Source organism: Notechis scutatus, chromosome 4, assembly GCF_049901735.1.
Source record: "Notechis scutatus isolate UNSWTSFEM ecotype Mainland chromosome 4, rNotScu1.2, whole genome shotgun sequence".
Lineage (NCBI taxonomy): Eukaryota > Metazoa > Chordata > Lepidosauria > Squamata > Elapidae > Notechis > Notechis scutatus.
The window spans coordinates 115,519,780-115,540,312 of record NC_142012.1 but is presented as its reverse complement, the minus strand read 5'-3'; the positions used below and the strand labels follow the sequence as shown (position 1 = coordinate 115,540,312).

Genomic DNA, 20,533 nt, shown 5'->3' with positions numbered 1-20,533 from the left:
CGCATGCACACCTGACAATCAGCTAGCCAGCGCTCACGTGCACACCGGTTTTCGACACTGCCATGCACGTGAAGGACAGCTGATCATCACATGCACTTGCAGACCAGAAACCCAGAAGACAAACAGGCAAGGCTGTGTGTGCCAGGCGACATCGCTCTGCGTGCCACTTTAGGCACACATGCCATAGATTCATCATCACGGGACTAGTGCATTAGGGGTCTTTAAGAATATGTTTTTTTGTTACCTAAGATGAAGGTAAAATGTCCAATGTTCCTCTTCAGGATGATCATCACCATCAAACTGACATGTAACCACGCTTTGGGACTACCAAAGTGCAGATTACATATACTGCCAGTATTATTATTCTCTTTGAAAATAGCACCTGGCTTAGAGTTCCTCCAAAAAAATCTGATCTTTGTTTCTATTTCTGGTGTTACATATGAACACCAGGATGTAGTTTTAAAAGCAATTGGTGACATACTTTTAAAGTTACTAAACAACTGGAAGATTTAAATAAATAATGAAAATGTGTTAAATAACCTAAAGTGGAAAAAGTATTTTCAAGCTTTCTGCTTTTAGAGAACACTTTATTCATGAATACATCAATAACTAAGCAATATCCACTATAAGACCTTTGCCTATTCTGCAGAATATGAGATGTGCTTTAGAGTGCATAGATCAGTTTCTATTAACAACTCTCTAAATCAATTGTGTCATTAACATCTGAAAACTGACATCTGACAAAGAAAGTGGATTCTTTGAGTTCTTATTTATCAGCATTGGATAGATACATGGCCCCAACTTTTCAGTATTCTGTTATTAGAAATTTATGAATGAATCATTCTTGATATTGATAGCTGTAAAGGATTATAATGAAATATAACTATCCCGTTCATTGAAATCTCATTTGGAATAACTCATAATAAATTTAATTAGTGTAGGATGAGGGCTATTTATTGAAAATCAGGGAGAACCATCTATCGTACTATTGAGGTGAAGGTTGATAGATAAATGTTGTTTTTTTTACTTCCCAGACAGACAGAATGACTGGTCCAAAAACACACAGCTGGATTCTGTGGCTAAACAAAGGCTAGAGTCTGGGTTCTCCTAACTCAGTTTGGCTTCTTAACAATAACCCAACAGTGATTTAAAAAGGTAAAGGTTCCCCCTTGCACATATGTGCTAGTTGTTCCCAACTCTAAGGGGCTAATCTCGGTTACAAAGCCGAAAAGTCAGTGCTGTCTGTAGAGGTCTCCTGGTCATGTGTCTGGTATGACTAAACACCGAAGTCGCACAGAACGCTTCTTACCTTACCACCAAAGATGGTCCCTATTTTTCTACTTGCATTTCTTAGGTGCTTTCGAACTGTTAGGTTGGCAGAAGCTGGGACAAGTAACAAGAGCTCACCCCGTTACAGGGCACTAGGGATTCGAACCGCTGAACTGCTGACCTTTCTATTGACAAGCTCAGCATGTGTGTGTGTATGTATATGTATGTGGGGGGGCATAAACACACACACACACACACACACACACACACACACATTTATTTATTTATTTGTTTGTTTGTTTATTTATTTATTTATTTAATATTGCTGCCTATTCGCCCATGGTGACTCGAGATGGCTTACACAATGTAAAACCATATTTAAAACAAAAAATAAAAATAAAAATAAAAAACAATAAAAACTAACAAAAAGAATCAAATAAATTAATAAAATACAATAGAGCAAAGTTTGGAAAAAAATAAAAAAATAAACATATACACACATATATATATACTCTCTCTCTCTCTCTCTCTCCATATCTATACATATATGGGTTTTATTTTATTTACTTATTTTTACTTATTTACATCCTGCCTTTATTATTTGTAGCAACAATGTAATACTCCTTTCTCTTGTTTTCTCTACAACAACCACACTATGAAGTAAGTTGGGCTGAAAGTGTGTGACTGGCCCAATGTTACCCAGCTGACTTTTATGGCTAAGGCAGGATTATAATTCAGTCTCCTGATTTCTAGCCTGCACTAGACTAAACTGGCTCTCCTTTGTTTATTTTCATTTCATTCTTGCTTTCTGTATGCTGTTTGTATTTTTCCTGTTTGTTTTTCTATTCAAGTAACAAAAGTGTGTAGATACCTAAACACTTTTCGAGGTCTTCTCTGAACAATACAAGCTGGACAATCAATATTTTAATCAACTACCAGTCTATAAAAGAGGACCTGACCTGGGGTAATCACATTGTAGCCCTGGTCAAAAGGGCCCAGCAGAGATTATACTACCTGAGACTGCTCAGAAAACAACATCTGAATGAAAGACTGCTGGTGACCTTCTACTGCTGCACCATAGAGAGCATTTTAACATACTGCACCTCTGTATGGTTTGCCAATTGCACAGTGGCAGATAGGAAAATACTCCAGAGAGTTAATGTCATTGCCCAGAAGATCATTGGTGGCCCTCTCCCCTCTTTGGAAGAGCTTTATAGCTCCCACTGCCTTAAGAAAGTTCAAAACATTCTCAAAGATCCATCTCATCCTGGAACCCTTTTTTTGAACTATTACCATCTGCAGACGGTACAGAATAATAAAAACAAGGACAAATATGCTGAAAAACAGCTTCTATCCCAGGGCAGTAGCTCTTTTGAATTCTGATGTATAGTGCAGTATTGGTGCGGTGTTGGGGGTTTTCGGTTCAATGTGTGGAGGGTGTGTTTATGTTTATTTTCATGGTCATGGTCATGATGTGTACTGAAAATGGTGTTTGATTTCGTTGTACGGGGTGCAATGACAATAAAGTAAACTATCAACTATAGCTTGTCTAGCTATATGTCAGTATTTAATAAGATCTGGTTTGGAAACTACTTTTAGAATGGTCTTATACAGCCATGACCCTGTAAATGTGTCCCATTTGCAGTTACTCAAATTCCAAGTCAGCATGGTTCACATGAATCAACTTGAAAACATCCCCAGGGGTGTCAAGCTCACATCATCATGGTGGCATCATGTGATGTATCAGGATTTTTCCCTGCTTCTCTAAACCAGGCGTGGCTAGCACATGAAGCATCCATCCCACGGGCTGGGAGTTTTACAGCCCTGGTCTAACAGTCTGACTTATTCATTTGTTACCAAGATTTCAAAGTTTGCATTAACCAGAACCTAAATAAATAATTTCAGAAGATTCCACAGAAATATTTTCCTATGGCTTACAGCAGTCTTCTTTACATAATGTAAAATATAACTTTTAAAAATAAAATAGCAATTTGAAACATTAATGCTATGCTAGGAAATAACAGGATAAGGATAAGGCAAGGCGTCCTATATATGAGCCCCTTCTAAGCTTGTATTCCCATTTCTGCTCCCTCCACCTTTTTATTTTTGTACATCCACCTTTTTATTTTTGTACAAGGGTGTGTGTGAGAGAGTGAGCAGAGAAATAACCTCCACACAGTTGGCAAGGAAAGAAAAGAGAATGGAACAGAAAGCCTGGGTGTGTCATGTAACTGACAAAAGTAAAGTAGTATAATCTGCAGATGTGCAATCATTTGCCAGAAATGATGTTAGCAGATACAATCTTTTCAAAACAAACATATTAATGGACTGATTTTAAAGAGCACTACTAAGAAATCTGAAACTTGAAGAAAATGGATAAACACCTACTGTATATGCTGTAATAAAACCATGCTTATTGCCTAATTCTAGCTTCTCCCCAGCTCCTTTGTGTAATTTTATGATCATTTTATGACATAATCAGATCCTAGTTGCTGAAAGAAAACTGCACAGGAAATTAATGGCACAGCCTTCCAAAGTTCATGGGATAAAACAACTGATTTATGTCAGAAGAAGGAACCTTTAGGCCCAAGTTCAGTAACCAGCTGCAAATGAAAAGCGGGCCTGGTCTCCACTAGGAATATAACATCATTTTTGCTTCCAACAACTGGTGTGCCCTTTAAAAAAAAATTGGAAGAGAGAAGTTAGTAAGGAATAACAGCAGTTTCTGATAGGATACCCTAAGTTACAGGCTTGCATCTCTCTTGTGTTCCTTCCAAGGAATATCTGTGCCAAAAGAACAGCACAGTAAATAATAATATGTAAATTTCCCCTCTGCATTTCAGGCCACAAGGAGACCAAGACTAATAAAAATAGTTGCCAGGTAATGTTTTGGAGTTAATTCTTCAGACAGAGAGACGTGTGTGTTGTGTGTGTGTGTTCCTGTGTATGCCTGTGCCTTTGTTAAAAGTCTTTCGATTTTCAATCGGTGAGCAAACTGGATGGTTTCCAAGATGATCCAAGCTTTGGATTACAACAGTGACTCATGTTCTTTTTAAAAGGACGGGGAAACATTCCCCCCCTCCCCGAATTTTCAGACTAATGGACAGAAACAATACAACATTCTCATTTCCAAGGTTCTTTCACACTTGAGAGAAAAAAGAACAAATTGACAAAAGCCATGTAATTTGCCAAGAAGCATATACACGTCATAGAAGTTTCCAGGAGAGTCCAAACAACTTTGTTCTGATATGTAATATATTACAAGGCTATTGGAAGATAGTATTTAAAAGGCAACCTGATTTAATTAATTTCCTCTGAACTTGAAAAGATGTGCCATTTTCTAGGCTGCTTGTTGGTTGGGAATAAGATATTGAGATTTGCTGACTCCATATTTACTTGAGACACAGGAAATTGAACCAATGTCCTATGTCTCAAGAAAATATGGGATCAACATTTCCAGTATTTTAAAACAAAATGCACAATATTCAAGCATGGGACCAACTATCCAGTGAATCACCTCCGTTTGGATGTACAGTATTTGTATGTCATTTTTGGAAAACTTGTAAGATTTCATTCATTTAAGAAAAATGAAGGTGGACTTCAGCCATGCAGGTAATAGCATAGCACTATAGCCCTCTCTAAGTGGCTTACAGAGTCATCATATTGCCCCTAACAATCTGGGTCCTCATTTTACTGACTTCAAAGGATGGAAGGCTGAGTTAACTTAAGCCTCAACATATGATCATTAGTAATTTTAATTGCTAGGCAAGGTAGTTAAGTGAATTGCACCTGATTAGACAACCTTTTTTGTAATGGTTGTTAAGCAAATCACTGTCGTTATTAAATGAATCATTTGTTAACTGAATCTAGCTTCCCTCCCCAATTGACTTCGCTTGTCAAAAGGCAGCTGAAAAGTTCGCAAGTGGTGATCCCATGACCCCAGGACATGGTAAATGTGGTAAATACGTGCTGTTTGTCTGAATTTTGATCACATAACATGATTGTGGGATGCTGCAAAAGTCCTAAGTACAAGAATTATGTCTGTTCTCCAATCCATCTTTAATGAAATGCAACATGCCTTTTTTTCTTTAAGCTATCCCTTTTTTAAACTAAAAAGATATATTGATATTATAGCAATAACATCACAGCAACTGTCCCCAAAACTGAATTAAGATTTCAATCTCACAAGCCTTTGGGGAATCCGATCAAAACAAGAAAAAAAGTTAACATTAATTCTACTTGACCTTTCTATAACACAACGTTATATCTAAAGTTTCAGATGTTCTTTCAGTGATATTCTCCCCAAACGAGGCTTCAGGCTTAAGACAGTATTCTAATACTTGACCATTTAAAGCCAAAATGGACAAGAGGACTCCACTAAAATAATTTTATAGCAAAATTTGTTTATATTCATAATAGATATAATACATATATCCTCATAGAAAACCTGTCATTCTGTCAAAACTGCTCTATCTAAACTTACAACGTTCTAAGTTTTTTGTTTGGAACTATTAGAAGATGCTTTTGTGCCAGTACTGTGTTTTCTTAGAATTTCTGTACTGCTTTGTTAAAAAGAACTCTATTTATAATACAAACTGTTGTAGACAAATATAATAAGAATGTAATGTAATATGAGTTATTTAATGAAAAGTTACATACTAATACCAAACTTTTGGACTTTCCAATTTGTGATTTGTGAAATGAAAGGCAAAACAAACAGAACTCCATTTATTTTACTTTAGAGAATTTAATGGAGAAATGTATCTGTTTTAATGTTTTCTTATAGGACATTTGATGTTATATTGCATTAATAACTGCAATATTAAGTTCTCTATTACCCATGCCTTCATGACAATTCTGCAATACATATGTAAATTCACCTTGTAATTTGGAATAATGTACAATTATAGATAGGAAAAACTAATATAGAAAATGATGTGTGCTTCTTTAGGGGGTTACTATATATGTGTGTGCATGTGTGTATGTGTGTATGTGTTCAGAACAGACACTTTTAGAGGAAAAACACAACTGAAACAAAACACTAGTAAAAGCAAGAAGCCAGCTAATTTTTCAGAGTACAGCTCTGAAATATGGATACGAAATCTATTTGTTGCATCTATAGTTAAGCCTGTGAATATGTATGACAAAGAATGATGTAAGTGCACACACATAATTATTTATGTTTATCAATGGAATGCTTTATTTTACAGATACTTTACATTTTAATCAGTTGCTGTTAATTCATATGTATGTATATTTGTAAGTATATTCTGACTTTATACCTATGTATATATACACTACATTAATGGAGAGAAAAATGTCAATTGCAGTTGAGCCAACTAGATTAAGAAGGTAGAGAAGACAGTCTTTGAATGTGTCTATAATTATTTTTTGGTGTACTCTGCCTTTATGTTGTAGATTGACTTAATTCAGTCACATCTAATATAATCCTAATCTTCTTTACTTCTCTTAAATATTTCTCCTACCAATTTTTTAAAAGCAAGTAACTACAAAACACAAAGGTCTTATAAAAGGGTTTACTTACATTTACTTATGAATAGAAAGGATTTTAAAGCAATTACTTAAAACTCTAAAAATGTTGTAAATGATACCGTGATTTTCCAACAATACAGCCTCCCTCAATAGGAAGTCCCAGCATGTTTTATAGGCATAAAATGAAATTAAGCCCCTCCCCCCCAAATTAAGGCCTATTTTAAAATATTTGAAATGGGGGGAGGGGTGGGGGGCTTGCAATTAGGAGCGCCCCGTGGGCACCCATGCCTCGCCACCAACCTCCCTACTGTCGCCAAGTACTTTTGCTGCACACCCGGGTATGGTGCTACCTGCGTTGACCTCGGCGTTGGTGGGGCACTTCATATTGGGAGAACTTCCGCCACCATTGCTTTCCCTTGTTCCCGTGCCGCTGCGGCATTTGGAGCATCACCGCAGTGTTTGGCGCAGCCACGCGGGGCCGGCCAGGGCTCCTCCCTGCAGCTGGAGCCCGGCGGAGACACTCAGCTTCAGGCGCTCCTGTCACCGCCTTCCCAGGCATCGTTCGAAGGCAAAGCCCATTTTTCGAGGGCCCACCTGTCAGCTGCGCTGGGCGCCCCAGGCGAAGCTCTTCACACTCTGTCCAACTCCAGGCAGGGATGGCGGCTGGGCGCTTCTCCCGGGGTGGGCTGATCCTGCACTGCAGCATCGGAAGATTCGCCTTCCCACTTGAGGTTGGGCTGCCCTCTCGGGCAGGGGAGGCTTTGTCATAGTAGGGCATCATTTTTAAAAGAATGGGCTTTGCCTTCGAATGATGCCCAGGAAGATGGCAAAAGGAGCGCCTGAAGCCGAGTGTCTCCGCCGGGCTCCAGTTGCAGGGAGGAGCCCTGGCCGGCCCCGCATGGCTGTGCCAAACACCGCGGTGATGCTCCAAATGCCGCCGCACCATGGGGAGAAGGGAAAGCAATGTTGGCAGAAGGTCTCCCGATATGAAGTGCCCCACCAACGCCGAGGTCAACATCCAAGCCGTCGCCGCCTGCCCGCTCGAGGATGCAAGGGGGGGAAATTAAGTTACCCCCAAAAAGATGGCCTAGCCATTTTTTCGGGGTTCAAAAAGAAATAAGACCTGGCCTTATTATATGAGAAAAATGACATTTTAATACAAACCTTAATACTTCTATGTCTCCAGCAGGTCAAAATTAAAATAATGTAACCTTTGAATATTTGTATGCAAAAGAAGTTGACTTCTTTTGAATAAAAAGGACTATACTGGATCTGCTTAGTTTTTCCAGATGCAGTTAAATTAAACAAAAAATAAATAAATAAAAAACCAGCAGGCTGCAGGAATAGAGGAAGAATGTCTCTAATTTCTAGAATGCAAACCCAACTCGCAGCCAAAGTCAACACGCACATTAGAATAAAGTAGCAGCAGAAAATAGAAATATAGCTAGACTAGTCTTCATCTAGACTATGGAGTATTTAGAAAAGATGCAATACTTACTACTGGAAGTAGCAAGTTCTTTTGGACTGGATGCCATTGGTTGAGCACACATTTGACAGAGACAGTCTCTTCCATTAAAAGTAACCCGGTCTCCTGGTGGAAAAGGACGTCTGGGAAACAAAAGAAGCATTTTAATGCAAGGATATCTCTGGCGTTACATTATCTTTCTCAGCTCCTTCCCCTTGTTGCCACCGCTGTAAAATCAGTCCTCGCAGAAAAAAGGGCCAAAGCATGTTTAAAATACAGTATTGGCAAAGATAGACATTTGGAGAAAATCCAAACACTAAATGTATCTCAATAAGGAAAAAATAATAATGATCAAAAAAACCCTGACAAATACATTTTTATTTCAAAGGTTTGCTTGTTTTAAAAAGCCCAGGCCTATATAAATGTTTTCATTAGGAAATGAAGCCTGTTGGAATGCTCAAACGAAAATCTTTAGAAATTTCTATTATTTTTTTCATTTAAAGTATATGTGATTAAATAGCTCATTTTTTGGCAATCAATGGAAGCAACAAATCCCATAATTTAAGCAGTTCTTGGTGTTTTAAACAAGCAGAAAACAGTTGTGCATTATGTATTTCCATTATTCGGAGCAAGCTCAGCTACATTTCTTTAGGAAAACAAGGGTGAGTTGATTAAAGTAGATACCATAGGAATGAACAAATTACAACAAAAAAATTAAATCAGAATTTTTGACACGAAGAAGTTTCAACCTTCAACAATAGCAACAAGATCCAGTTCTTCAGAAAGTAGACAACAGATAGAAATAAGAATATCTACCTTATAACAAGTCAGATCAATGGTCCATCTAATGGTCCATTACACTTAGTCCATTGGCTAAGGCTCTTCAGAGTTTCAAAGCCTTTTATTTCTGCAGTGCTATCCAAACTCGTTGAGAGGGTAAGGACAATAATTGTTCTCGATACCCCATCATTTAAATAAATTTAAATATTTGAAAGTATCACATAAATAAAAATACATTTTGTTTGTGAGTCAAAACTCAAAAGATACACCCAAAGATACTTCAATATTTTTTTTACTGAGATTATAAATAGAGAATGTAGTGTGAAAAAAAAAGGACATTCTAAATTTCCAGGCGTTAAACACACCACCTGCACACTTAGACAAAATGTTTTTTCCTCTAAAAGACTAATGAGAATCCTATAGACTTCCATAATCTTATGAAAATTTAGAGCCAATTATCTCAATTGTTGACCATGCTGGATAGGGATAATCAAAACCAATAGTCTATTTCCTGATCCTGAGCAAAGGAAAAACAGTTCCAGAATCCAGTATTTCCAAGATGGTTTTTTATGAAATACTAGCTAAAACAAGAATTATACCACCTAATTTCTATGATCAGGTAAGTTTAGGTACATTCAACTATATCCAATATTTAAGCCTTTGCAAATGAGCAGCTAAATAATGAAACCCACAGTGAATCTACTTCAATTACATACACACAGAGATACAAATATTTATAACTAAACATATCAGTAAAAATCAATATTTTTTATTTTTTGAATATTTTTCTCTTTTTTTAGTATTTATGTTCTTTAAATCTTTATTTTCCCTTGACACCAAATTGATAAAAGCGGAGGATGAAGAGAAAAAGGAGAAGGATGAGGAGAAGGAGAAGGGGAAGGGAAAGGAGAAAAAAAATATTGTTCAGCATTTATTGACTTACTTGCACATAGTGCAGGCAAAGCAGTTGGGATGATAGGTTTTCCCCAGAGCTGTTACAACTTCTCCTTCCACAAACTCCCCACAGCCATTGCATCGGGTCCCATACATCCGCTGGTAATCCACAGTGCAAAGGTAGTCACCATTCTTAATGAAAAAGCCTCCTTGAGCCAAATCACATCCGCACACTGTGAAAATATATTAAAGAAACCCAAGAACAAATCAGTTTGAACATAGAAATATATAGGCATTTGTAACTGAAAATGGAAAACAGTTTGTTACCTGTGTTAGTTTTTGGAAGCATATGTAGTGAGATTTGAAGAGGAGAACAGTTAGGAGATGACAAAGAGGTTGAAGACATAATAAATAATAATAATAATAATAATAATAATAATAATAATAATAATAATAATAATAATAATAATAATAATAATAATAATAATAATAATAATAATAATAATAATAATAATAATAATAATAATGATGCTTTGGAATACAATACCCCAGATATCACGATTGTGGAGAAGAAAAAAGTGTGGATCATCGACATTGCCATACCTGGTGACAGCAGAATTGACGAAAAACAACTTGAAAAAATCACCAGATATCAGGACTTGAGAAGCGAACTGCAGAGACTCTGGCATAAACCAGTGCAGGTTCTTCCAGTGGTACTCGGCACACTGGGTGCTGTGCCTAAAGACCTAAGTAAGCACTTAAAAACAACTGGCACTGACAAAATCACCATTGGGCAACTGCAGAAGGCCCCCTTACTGGGATCTGCTCACATAATCTGCCGATACATCACACAGTCCTAAACACTTGGGAAGTGTTTGACTAGTGATTTGTGATATGAAACCCAGCATAGTTATCTTGTTTACTCTGTACACTGTCATTTTTTGTATACTACTACTACTACTACTACTACTACTACTACTACTACTACTAATAATAATAATAATAATAATAATAATAATAATAATAATACTGTAATAAACAGAGAATTTTGATAAACAGAGTAGGCAGCAGGAAAGGCAACAAGATGATTGTTGGAGACAACATACCTTTGTAAGTAGAAAGTGTTTAAAAAAAGGAAAACAATTGGAAGGGGAAAATGCATAAATAATTGATAAAAGGAACAGCATTTATTCTTCATCATTATCCTATAGTTCCCTAAATTATAAAATAAATCCTCATATTGCTGTTTAGTATTTTTACTGTTTAGTAAATTTGCCTGTTTTTTCCATGAAATGAAAATCAATTTTATTTATTTTCTTACTTTAAATTGAATGTATTTAAATGGAAGGTATAGGTACAGTGAATCTTTAGGTCTTCAGTGGTAGAGAAAGTTCTATCACAAGTACTGTACACAAGGCATACATGATATTACCAACTTCTAAATATTTATTTGTACAGAACATCAATTGAAAAAAAATAAGCTTGGATTTATTTTATACTTTATTAGCTTTACCGATAAATAGTTTGATAAAAATAAATATAAATATATGTAATTCCAGAATTAATTTTAAATACTATTGAAATTGGTCTACGTTTCCTCTCTTTCTTAATACTGATGGTAGAACAAGGTCAACAGGGGGAAAAATTCATGTCTTAAAATCTAATTTCAAGCACACAAAGAAATAGCGTTAGTTGAAATAAATTAATCTGCCTTTCAACCAATCCTTTAGTCTGACAGTTACTTACTATTAAAATGTAACACTTTTAGACATTAATGTTAACGTGTTTGAGATTGATTGGTAGCACAGCTCTACACAAAACAGTAGATTTTGAAGTGTTGCTTATTTACATTTGGTTTAATATGCTAAGCAAATAAGGCAATTATGATTTGCTCAGCAAGTCATAGTAGAAAAAAGTTCTGGTTCAAAAATGACACAAATCATTATTCACAGTGAATTTCTTGCTTTTTAGCCTTTATATTTTTGCAGTGGAATGACTACTTTACATTCGACTCACTCCAGCACATGAGTCACAAATGCAGCATGTCAAGGTTAAAAGATCACCCGTTTGCAAGTTTTTAAAAAAATAAAACCTGATACATGATATAATCCTTAATTTAGATGTTTATCAAAATCTTGCATGTGAAGCCAAGAGTATTCCAGTCAACAGTCAACAAACATATAAATAAATGAATAAGAAACTTAAGAAATAAATAAGATTACTGTAAGTAAATGATATTTATAGCCTTTGAAATGCTGCAAAGCAGGACAAAAGACATTTCTGAATTTTTTTCTGGAGTATATTTAATCTTTTCACCTATTGTGATACAGAAGAGAGTAACTTTCCAAAGGGCACGATAAAAGGAATATATGTTCCAAGTGGTTTACAAGATAGAAATTTCCATTTGTCTCTCAGAAGATTATAGCATCTGGAATCCTGGATGCACTGCGCACAGGCTTAGAATCATCTAGAATCTTTCTCTGAGATCTCCAACTGCTAAACAAAGGATATCTCCTCAGGATTGCAGGGCCAACTCTAAGAATGCTGCAAGAACAGCATTCATAATTGCACTGAATAACTGCACAGAACATCACAAACCTGAAACAACCTAGATGCATTCCATAATTACTGATTATCATACATAAGTTAACACACACCGAGCATAATCTATAAATGTATACATTTAGGTTCAAAAATACTTTCGTCTGAGAAGTGTAATGAAAAGCTGGGTTGGTATTTGCTGCAAAATAATTTAGCAATATAAATGGTACGAAATTCTGAATGCATCATGTTTCTCAAATTACGGTAGATCAATCACCTGGGGCTCTGATGTCATCACTTTGCAGTCTCTGCCATTAGATTTTCTTTTGGGACCCAATTAGCCAGACTATCATCATAAGACTTTGGCAACACAAGTCTTAAGTTCAATATTAAATTATATTTTCTAAGACTATGGAAATACAGATTATTTATCAGGTACTTTCTTTTCATTGGTTCACAAAATGCTATGCCCCTACTGTGGAAGATCACTCTTCGGGCTAGAAAGATTGGAATTAGTCCAAATGATATGCATTCTTGCATTGGCAAATATCATTTAGCATAAGTATGACTTTCTTGTTGTTAGAAAGGAATTCAGTACCATTGCTTTCTATAACGTATTTTCTAGAAACTTTACTAGCAGCTTACTGTGTAAATTTGGATAGTAATTCCAAATTTATAGCAGTCAGCCAACATACTACAGTATATACTGTTGTGAATCAATAAAAATGAATAACCTAAATGCAAATTAGGGGTTGAAAACCTGCACACTTGATTGGTCCTGATACAACAACTTGGGATTGGGCCAGAACCAGTCCCTGATTGGCCATTTTGGGACTGTCCTTATTGGTCAGTAGTTTAAACCTGTTGCACATTTTCATTGGTTAATAAGGCAGCAGCTAACCTATAAAAGGGTTACTGCTGCCCATAGCATGCTCTGTTATGTCTATCACTTTATTAAGAGTTGAAGTCACTGGTCAGATGTCTGGTCTCCCTTATTCTCCATACTTAACACTGGCGACGAGGGTGGGATACGGAGACCGAAGGCTGACTAATCTACAGAAACAACTAACAGAGCACGTGGTCGAACACGCACCATCAACGGCAACATGGCCAGCGGTGCCGTGCCACCCGCTCCATTCAATCCAGAGACCGAAGACTGGGAGGCCTACATGGATCGGTTCCAGATGTTTCTGAAACCAACAATTTGAAAGATCGACAACCGGCAAAAAAAGAGCTATCTTTCTAACGCTTGTGGACCAACCGTATTTAAAATGGCAAAGTCACTTGCCAAGCCAGCAGAGGTAAAAAGAAATGGACTGGGACGTCCTCGAGCCGTTACTACGGGCTCACTATGCGCCCTCCGTACCAACCCTAGTAAGAAGACATGAATATTACCAGAGGGACCAACGGAAGGCGAAAGCCTTGCCAATTACATCGCGGACCTCCGGAACCTAGGAGGCCTCTGCGGGTTCGCCGACTAGAAGAAGCCCTCCCGGGACCGCCTGGTTCTGGGCCTAGAAAGGCGGCGCTATCCAGAGCAAAATTATGGCTAAGGGGGACATCAGCCTCACCGATGCCCTTAAAGAAGCCTCGGCAGCAGAGGCGACAAAGAAGTCGGCAGCCCAAATCGCCGCACCAACGCACCGCTACGTAAACTCGCCACTGATACCTCGCTTTGCTCAGAGAGACACCCGGTATCAACTCACCACGAAGACCTAGAGTCCCCGTCCGACAGCGATGAGGAAGAGGTCAACCGACTTGAACGGAGAGAGACCAGTCCTCACAACAGTCATTTCGACCGTGTGCGGCTGTGGAGCAAATCACCCACGATCCGGCTGCAAATTCCTTGCGCACTTTGCCGCCATTGCGGGAGACGCGGTCACATCGCAAAGGTTTGCAGGAGCAAACAGAACTCCAAACCCGACAGGCGAATTCCAGTCTTCAGGATTCTTGGCACACACCGAGAAAAATTGAACCACTCCTACAGAAACAAACCGTCCACCACTTCCACCAGGCGTGAAGAAACCAGGCGGGAAGAGACCCACCAAACAATCACCATAGGCCACGCTACATCCCTTGATGCTGGGAAAATCCGGTAAAGGTCGCCGCATCGAAAACAAACCTTGCGTTATGGAGGTAGACTCGGGATCTTCCCTCTCGATGGTGTCGTGGAAAACGTTCCAACAGCTCCTTCCAAGCGATTACGCCGCAAGACCTTAACCCTCAGAGGTTATACTCAAAGACTATCAAGGCAACCAATTCCCGTCGTCGGGTCCCGCAGATTCAGGTCTCATTCAAGGACCGCACCGTCGCACTACCACTGACTGTCGTGGATCGAGACAGGCCTAGTCTTCTAGGCCTGCAAATGGTTCAGGCCGCTCGGAATCACTGTAGCCAGAGTCCACAAGGCGAAGCGTCGATTGGGAGGAAGCACTCGTGCAAGAATTCCAAGGCGTTTTTCGCGACGGACTAGAGCAAGTATAAGGGGACCCCAATCTCGTTTAACTTGAACCCTGAAATAGCACCCATCCGCCTTAAGCGCGTCGGTGCCGTTCGCCATATAAAGCCTAAAATCGACGAACAACTCGATAAGCTGATAGCGCAGGGCGTACTGGAACCCACAGACCACGCCCGTTGGGAAACCCGATAGTGACGCCTATCAAGCCTGATGGGTCCCTAAGAATTTGCGGAGACTACCGGGCCACATTAAACCACGCACTGCAGCAAAGTGCTTATCCAGTACCGGTAGTACAACATTTACTCCATTCTCTGGGCGGTGGGAAAGTTTTCGCCAAACTAGATTTAGCCCAGGCGTATCAACAATTGCCTGTAGACCCAACCACAGCCAAGGCGCAAACGATCGTAACACATAGGGGCGCATTTAAATGCAACGGCTCCAATTCGGGGTAAGCGTCGCCCCTGGAATCTTCCAGAGTTTAATGGAAAGGTTGTTACAAGGGATAAAAGGCGTTGTCCCATATTTCGACAATGTACTCATCGCCGCACCTAACAAAGACATCCTAGAAAAACGAGTCAAAGAGGTTTTACGAAGATTCCAAAATGCAGGCCTCAGAGTAAAAAAGATAAATGCCAGTTATGTACCGAAAAAGTAGAATTTTTGGGATACCTCCTGGACAGCCAAGGAATTCATCCCACGAAAACAAATTACGAGCAATTAAAAAGGCACCCACTCCAAGGAACAAGGCAGACCTACAGGCGTTCCTTGGACTTATTAATTTCTATAATGTGTTTTACCCCACAAAGCAACAGTGGCTGAACCATTGCATAGACTATTAGACAAAAAAGCAACGTGAGTTTGGGGACAACGGGAACAACATGCTTTCCAACAAGTAAAGAAATTGCTAACTTCTGATTCAGTACTTATGCAGTACAACGAGACCCTGCCACTCACTATCACATGTGATGCATCACCTTTTGGGGTTGGGGCAATTCTGGCCCACGTGTTACCAAACGGAGCGGAAGCCCCCATCGCGTTTTTTCGCGAACCTTAGCTAAAGCTGAACGAAATTATAGTCAGCTGGACAAAGAAGCTTTAGCTATTGTTGCTGCAGTTAAAAGATTTCACGAATATGTTTATGGCCGTGCCTTTACAATAATCACTGATCATAAACCGCTACTGGGGATCATTGCGGGTAATAAACCAACCCCGTATATATTGTCCCCCAGAATGACCCGTTGGTCTGAATTCCTGGCGGCCTACAACTACACCTTGCAGCACCGCCCGGGAAATCGATTCTCCACGCCGATGCATTGAGCAGAACACCGCTCCCAGACGCTGTTGTGGATCCAGCCCCAACCCTCTCAACGCTACAGATTGAAACTCTACAGGCACCACCCTTGGCGGCTAGAGACATTGCTTTTGAAACAAAACGTGACCCAGTTCTGCAACACATACTATGCTGGGTTGAACGGGGTGGCCGACGGACCAAATTGCACCTGAATGGGCGCCTTTCAAAGCCCGCCAAACCGAGCTGTTTTCCCAAAGGGCTGTATCTTGTGGGGCGATAGAGTCGTAATCCCTAGCAAATTGCAACAGACTGTGTTGGCGGTATTGCATGAGGGACATCCGGGCATTGTGCGGATGAAATCACTTGCACGCAGCTATGCTTGGTGGCCGGGAATCGACAAAAGAATCGAGGCCTGGGTCGCTACGTGCCAGCGTTGCCAGGACGTCAGCAACGCCCCACCTAAAGCAAGCCCAACCGAGTGGGAACGCCGAGGGGACCATGGTCCCGTATTCATATTGACTTTGCGGGGCCTACCAAAGGTCACACTTTCCTGATTACTGTCGATGCCTATTCTAACTGGCTCGAGATTCATCGAATGCACACAACTACAACCGACTCAGTTATTAATAAATTAAACAGACTATTTGCCACGCACGGGTTTCCGGACGTGTTGGTCTCGGACAACGGCCCACAGTTCACTGCATTGCCCTTTGAACAATATCTGGCTGATCGGGGCATCCGCCATGCGCTGACCTCGCCCGCGCACCCTGCGGCGAATGGACGTGCAGAACGCATGATACAATTTGTGAAAAGACCCTTCACAAAATGGAATTTGGCAACATCGACGAGAAAATCAATCGAATCCTCTTATTGCAGCACATCACGCCCCACAGCGTGACCAACAAAACACCCGCTGAACTTCTTATGGGGCGGAAAATACGATCGCACCTTGACCGGCTCCACCTCGCTTTCACACCGGAAAAACCTTTCGGCTCCAGCAGCAAATGCCGGGAATTTAAGGTAGGCGATTTAATCTTTGCCAAAAACTTTTCCGGCGACCCGTTATGGATACCCGCAACCGTTACCTACCTCACCGGGCCTAGATCTTACCGCCTGCTAACAGACGATGGGAGGGTGTGGAAACGCCACATAGACCAACTCCGATCGAGATTACCACCCAGCGGCCATGACTTCCCCAGTTCACCAACTCAAGGGGAGGGAGTATCGAGGGAATTGACTTTGATACAACTAATAGCAGGTCAACGGGAGCCCTACAGCCCAGCGAAACACCGGGCGTGAAGCGGGGAGGAGTTGATGTCTTCAGGGAACTTTGATACGGGGGAAAACGAACTGCAAAACCCGAAGAAACGCGCAGTAGCAGAGACAACCACAGTGAATGCAGCACGGAATCGCCGTGCAGCGAAATAGAACTTAACAATGGTCATCCAAACGCTCCACGAACCGGACATTAGACAAAACCGGTGGAGCCTCGAAATCATCCAGGCAGACCAAACGGCCTGCCTATCTTGAGATTTTATCACAGCTCCCCTCAAACGGAACCCAAGGGGAGGGTGTTGTGAATCAATAAAAATGAATAACCTAAATGCAAATTAGGGGTTGAAAACCTGCACACTTGATTGGTCCTGATACAACAACTTGGGATTGGGCCAGAACCAGTCCCTGATTGGCCATTTTGGGACTGTCCTTATTGATCAGTAGTTTAAACCTGTTGCACATTTTCATTGGTTAATAAGGCAGCAGCTAACCCTATAAAGGGTTACTGCTGCCCATAGCATTGTTCTGTTATGTCTATCACTTTATTAAAGAGTTGAAGTCACTGGTCAGATGTCTGGTCTCCCTTATTTTCCATACTTAACATATACTATAGTATATCCATTTACAAAATTCAGACTAACAATAGTCTTTTTACTTCAACATTAGAGTTGAAAAATTGAACAAAAGTTGTGTATCAAATGTGGCTCAAAATGGTTAAAAAGAGTTTAATGAAGAGTGAAATAAATTAAACAGCATGGTTATACATTGAAAATGGATTTTTGGTGTATAATATTAAAAGAATTATCAACTTATGGTTTGTATTCAAAAGAATTTCAAGAATGAACAAAAAACATTTAATTCTAATAAGCAAATATAGTAATTTGAATCAAACTTTTGTACAAAAACTTTTGACAATTTTGACAACAAGCCTAATTATAACCATTGTTCAGTGATAAATCATGTGTTTTAACTGTCTACAAATAAAGATCCCACATACAATTATTATTCCATCTCTTCTTGGTAGGCGTGGAACCACTCTTGTCTAATACTGTGGAAAGTTGCTATCAGAATGATGACCTGACTAAAAACAAGGCTGTGTCCTATAAATTTAATCTATTATTTTGAATTACATTTCCTAAAGGTAATTTGAACTCATTTGCATCTTTTCTGAGTCTATTATAGTCGGAAAAATAGCTATCCATACTGAAATAAGAGATGCATAACACTTGTGATTTTGGAATTTATTTTCATCAAAACTCCTGAGTAAGCAGCAATATCTTATAAATGGGATACTTATGTCATATCACTATGTTGCATTATATTACCAATGGGAGTATTATCCCCATCTCTAGTTTCAAACCTATATAACAAGTAACTTGAAAAAATGTTAAAAACTGCAGTAAAACTAATAAAAGAACTATCCATTTATAATTTCCAATTCACCCACAGCACTATTATTTTTTTTGGATGCTTCATATAACCTTTTTTCAATGTATGGTTTCTTCTCTGTTTTATTAAGGTAATTTTTTCTAAGTACTATGGACCTCTTATTTTAAAAAAAACAGGCTCCTAAAAGGCTATTATTGTATAAAAATGGAAACAAATTAAGATTTTTGTGTGCATCATCAGTGGCAGAACAACAAATGTACATTAACATTTCAGATGTAACAACTCTATGTCATATATCAACATATAGTATAAACACCATTTCTATGTTCTTTTTCTGTCCTGCCCTCACTGACTTCCAATGAGAAGTATTTTCTTATCAGAGTCTATTACAGAAGATCTCCCTTCTAGCCATAAAGCATTTACTCAAGAATGTCTTCTTGAAAGACAGTCCTATGATAAAAATCAGCATGAAAGAAAGCTATATTAGGACATATAAAGTAAGTAGGTCATATTACACTGAGGACAAGCAACCTTTTTTTTTAACTGAAAAACCACATTTAGTCATTTGGAATCATGCAAATAGAAAACCTAAACCCAATAAACAATACCCTATGGCTCTCAAAATTAAAAAGGGTGGGTGGATCAAAAAAAAAAGAAGACCAAATTTTTGCTCAGCATTTTCTTCCTTTGTCAGAACAACCCAATAGCTTGAGTGGCAATCAAAGACAACAGCAGTGGCAAATGTTGTTATTTGGGAATAAAGGTGTCCAAAAATGTAGAGTGCAACTATGATGTAGTGATTGGGAACTTCATTTTCAGCAATTAAAATAATAATGGATTATGTGCATAACTTTGGGGGACAAGGGAAGAAATGTTGCCTAGAAAACAGTCAGACAAGAAAGACAGGAGTTGCCAATGGATTAACAGTCAGAGAAGAAACTTAGAAAGAATTCACTAAATGTTCAGGTTGTTAAAAGCGATGGCAGGTTGTTTGTACTTTCAGACTTGCAAAATTTTGTTAATGTAGCCTTGGAAATAAAGTAGAATTGGCTCATAGAGCCATATTTCCTATATGGTTTACCCACACTTTGCATTCTTCCTGAGATATAACAATAATCAAATTACTAACAATTCAGTGTCTTGTTCTGGCACATTAATTGAACCACCTGTCCTTAAAATAAATGTTGTTTTATCATTCATTATTCATCATTATTAGTTGTTGGGCTATTATTAGTTGATGGGCTATTCTCACCCTGAGAATTTTTAGTGGTAAATGAACAGTTCTGAGCGGGGAAAAACAACCATACATATATGATTATTTTGAAAACAGATACAATTTTAAATTATGGAAGTAACGGCAAGGAACAAAAAGGCTGATGCTGAAAACGGCTTTCAAATGATCATTTGTAAAGCCCCATTGCATAATTCTATATATTCAGTTTTAAGATATTATTCAAAACAACCAAAAGTTTCGTATACTTTAACACGTAAATAGAAATTACATAATCAAAGTCTTGTCTTATGAAGATAAGACTTTAGGTAACAGAAAGAAATTGAAATGATTATGTAATTTCTTAACTATTGACACAGCAAATCTCAAGAAAGCAGCTTAAAACATCCTTTAAAACATTTTGGTATCAGGTAACTTTCAGTTTGAGATCTACACAGATTGGACGTA

The 20,533-nt window shown here is 38.8% G+C and overlaps 1 protein-coding gene across 39 annotated transcripts in view; it reads right to left on the bottom strand.

Moving 5' to 3' along the window:
• Positions 1-20,533, bottom strand: part of ABLIM1 (actin binding LIM protein 1) — a 211,479-nt gene that overhangs the window by 80,540 nt on the left and 110,406 nt on the right. For all 39 annotated transcript variants that reach the window (XR_015749404.1, XR_015749401.1, XR_015749403.1 and 36 more), the window contains exons 3-4: positions 9,951-10,134; positions 8,261-8,370 (exon numbers count right to left, since the gene is read on the bottom strand). Coding sequence is in view for 35 of the 39 variants with exons in the window: in XM_087964508.1 (XP_087820634.1) it covers positions 8,261-8,370; positions 9,951-10,134 (294 nt within the window). In the remaining 4 variants the exon portion in view is untranslated. The remainder of the gene's footprint in view (positions 1-8,260; positions 8,371-9,950; positions 10,135-20,533) is intronic.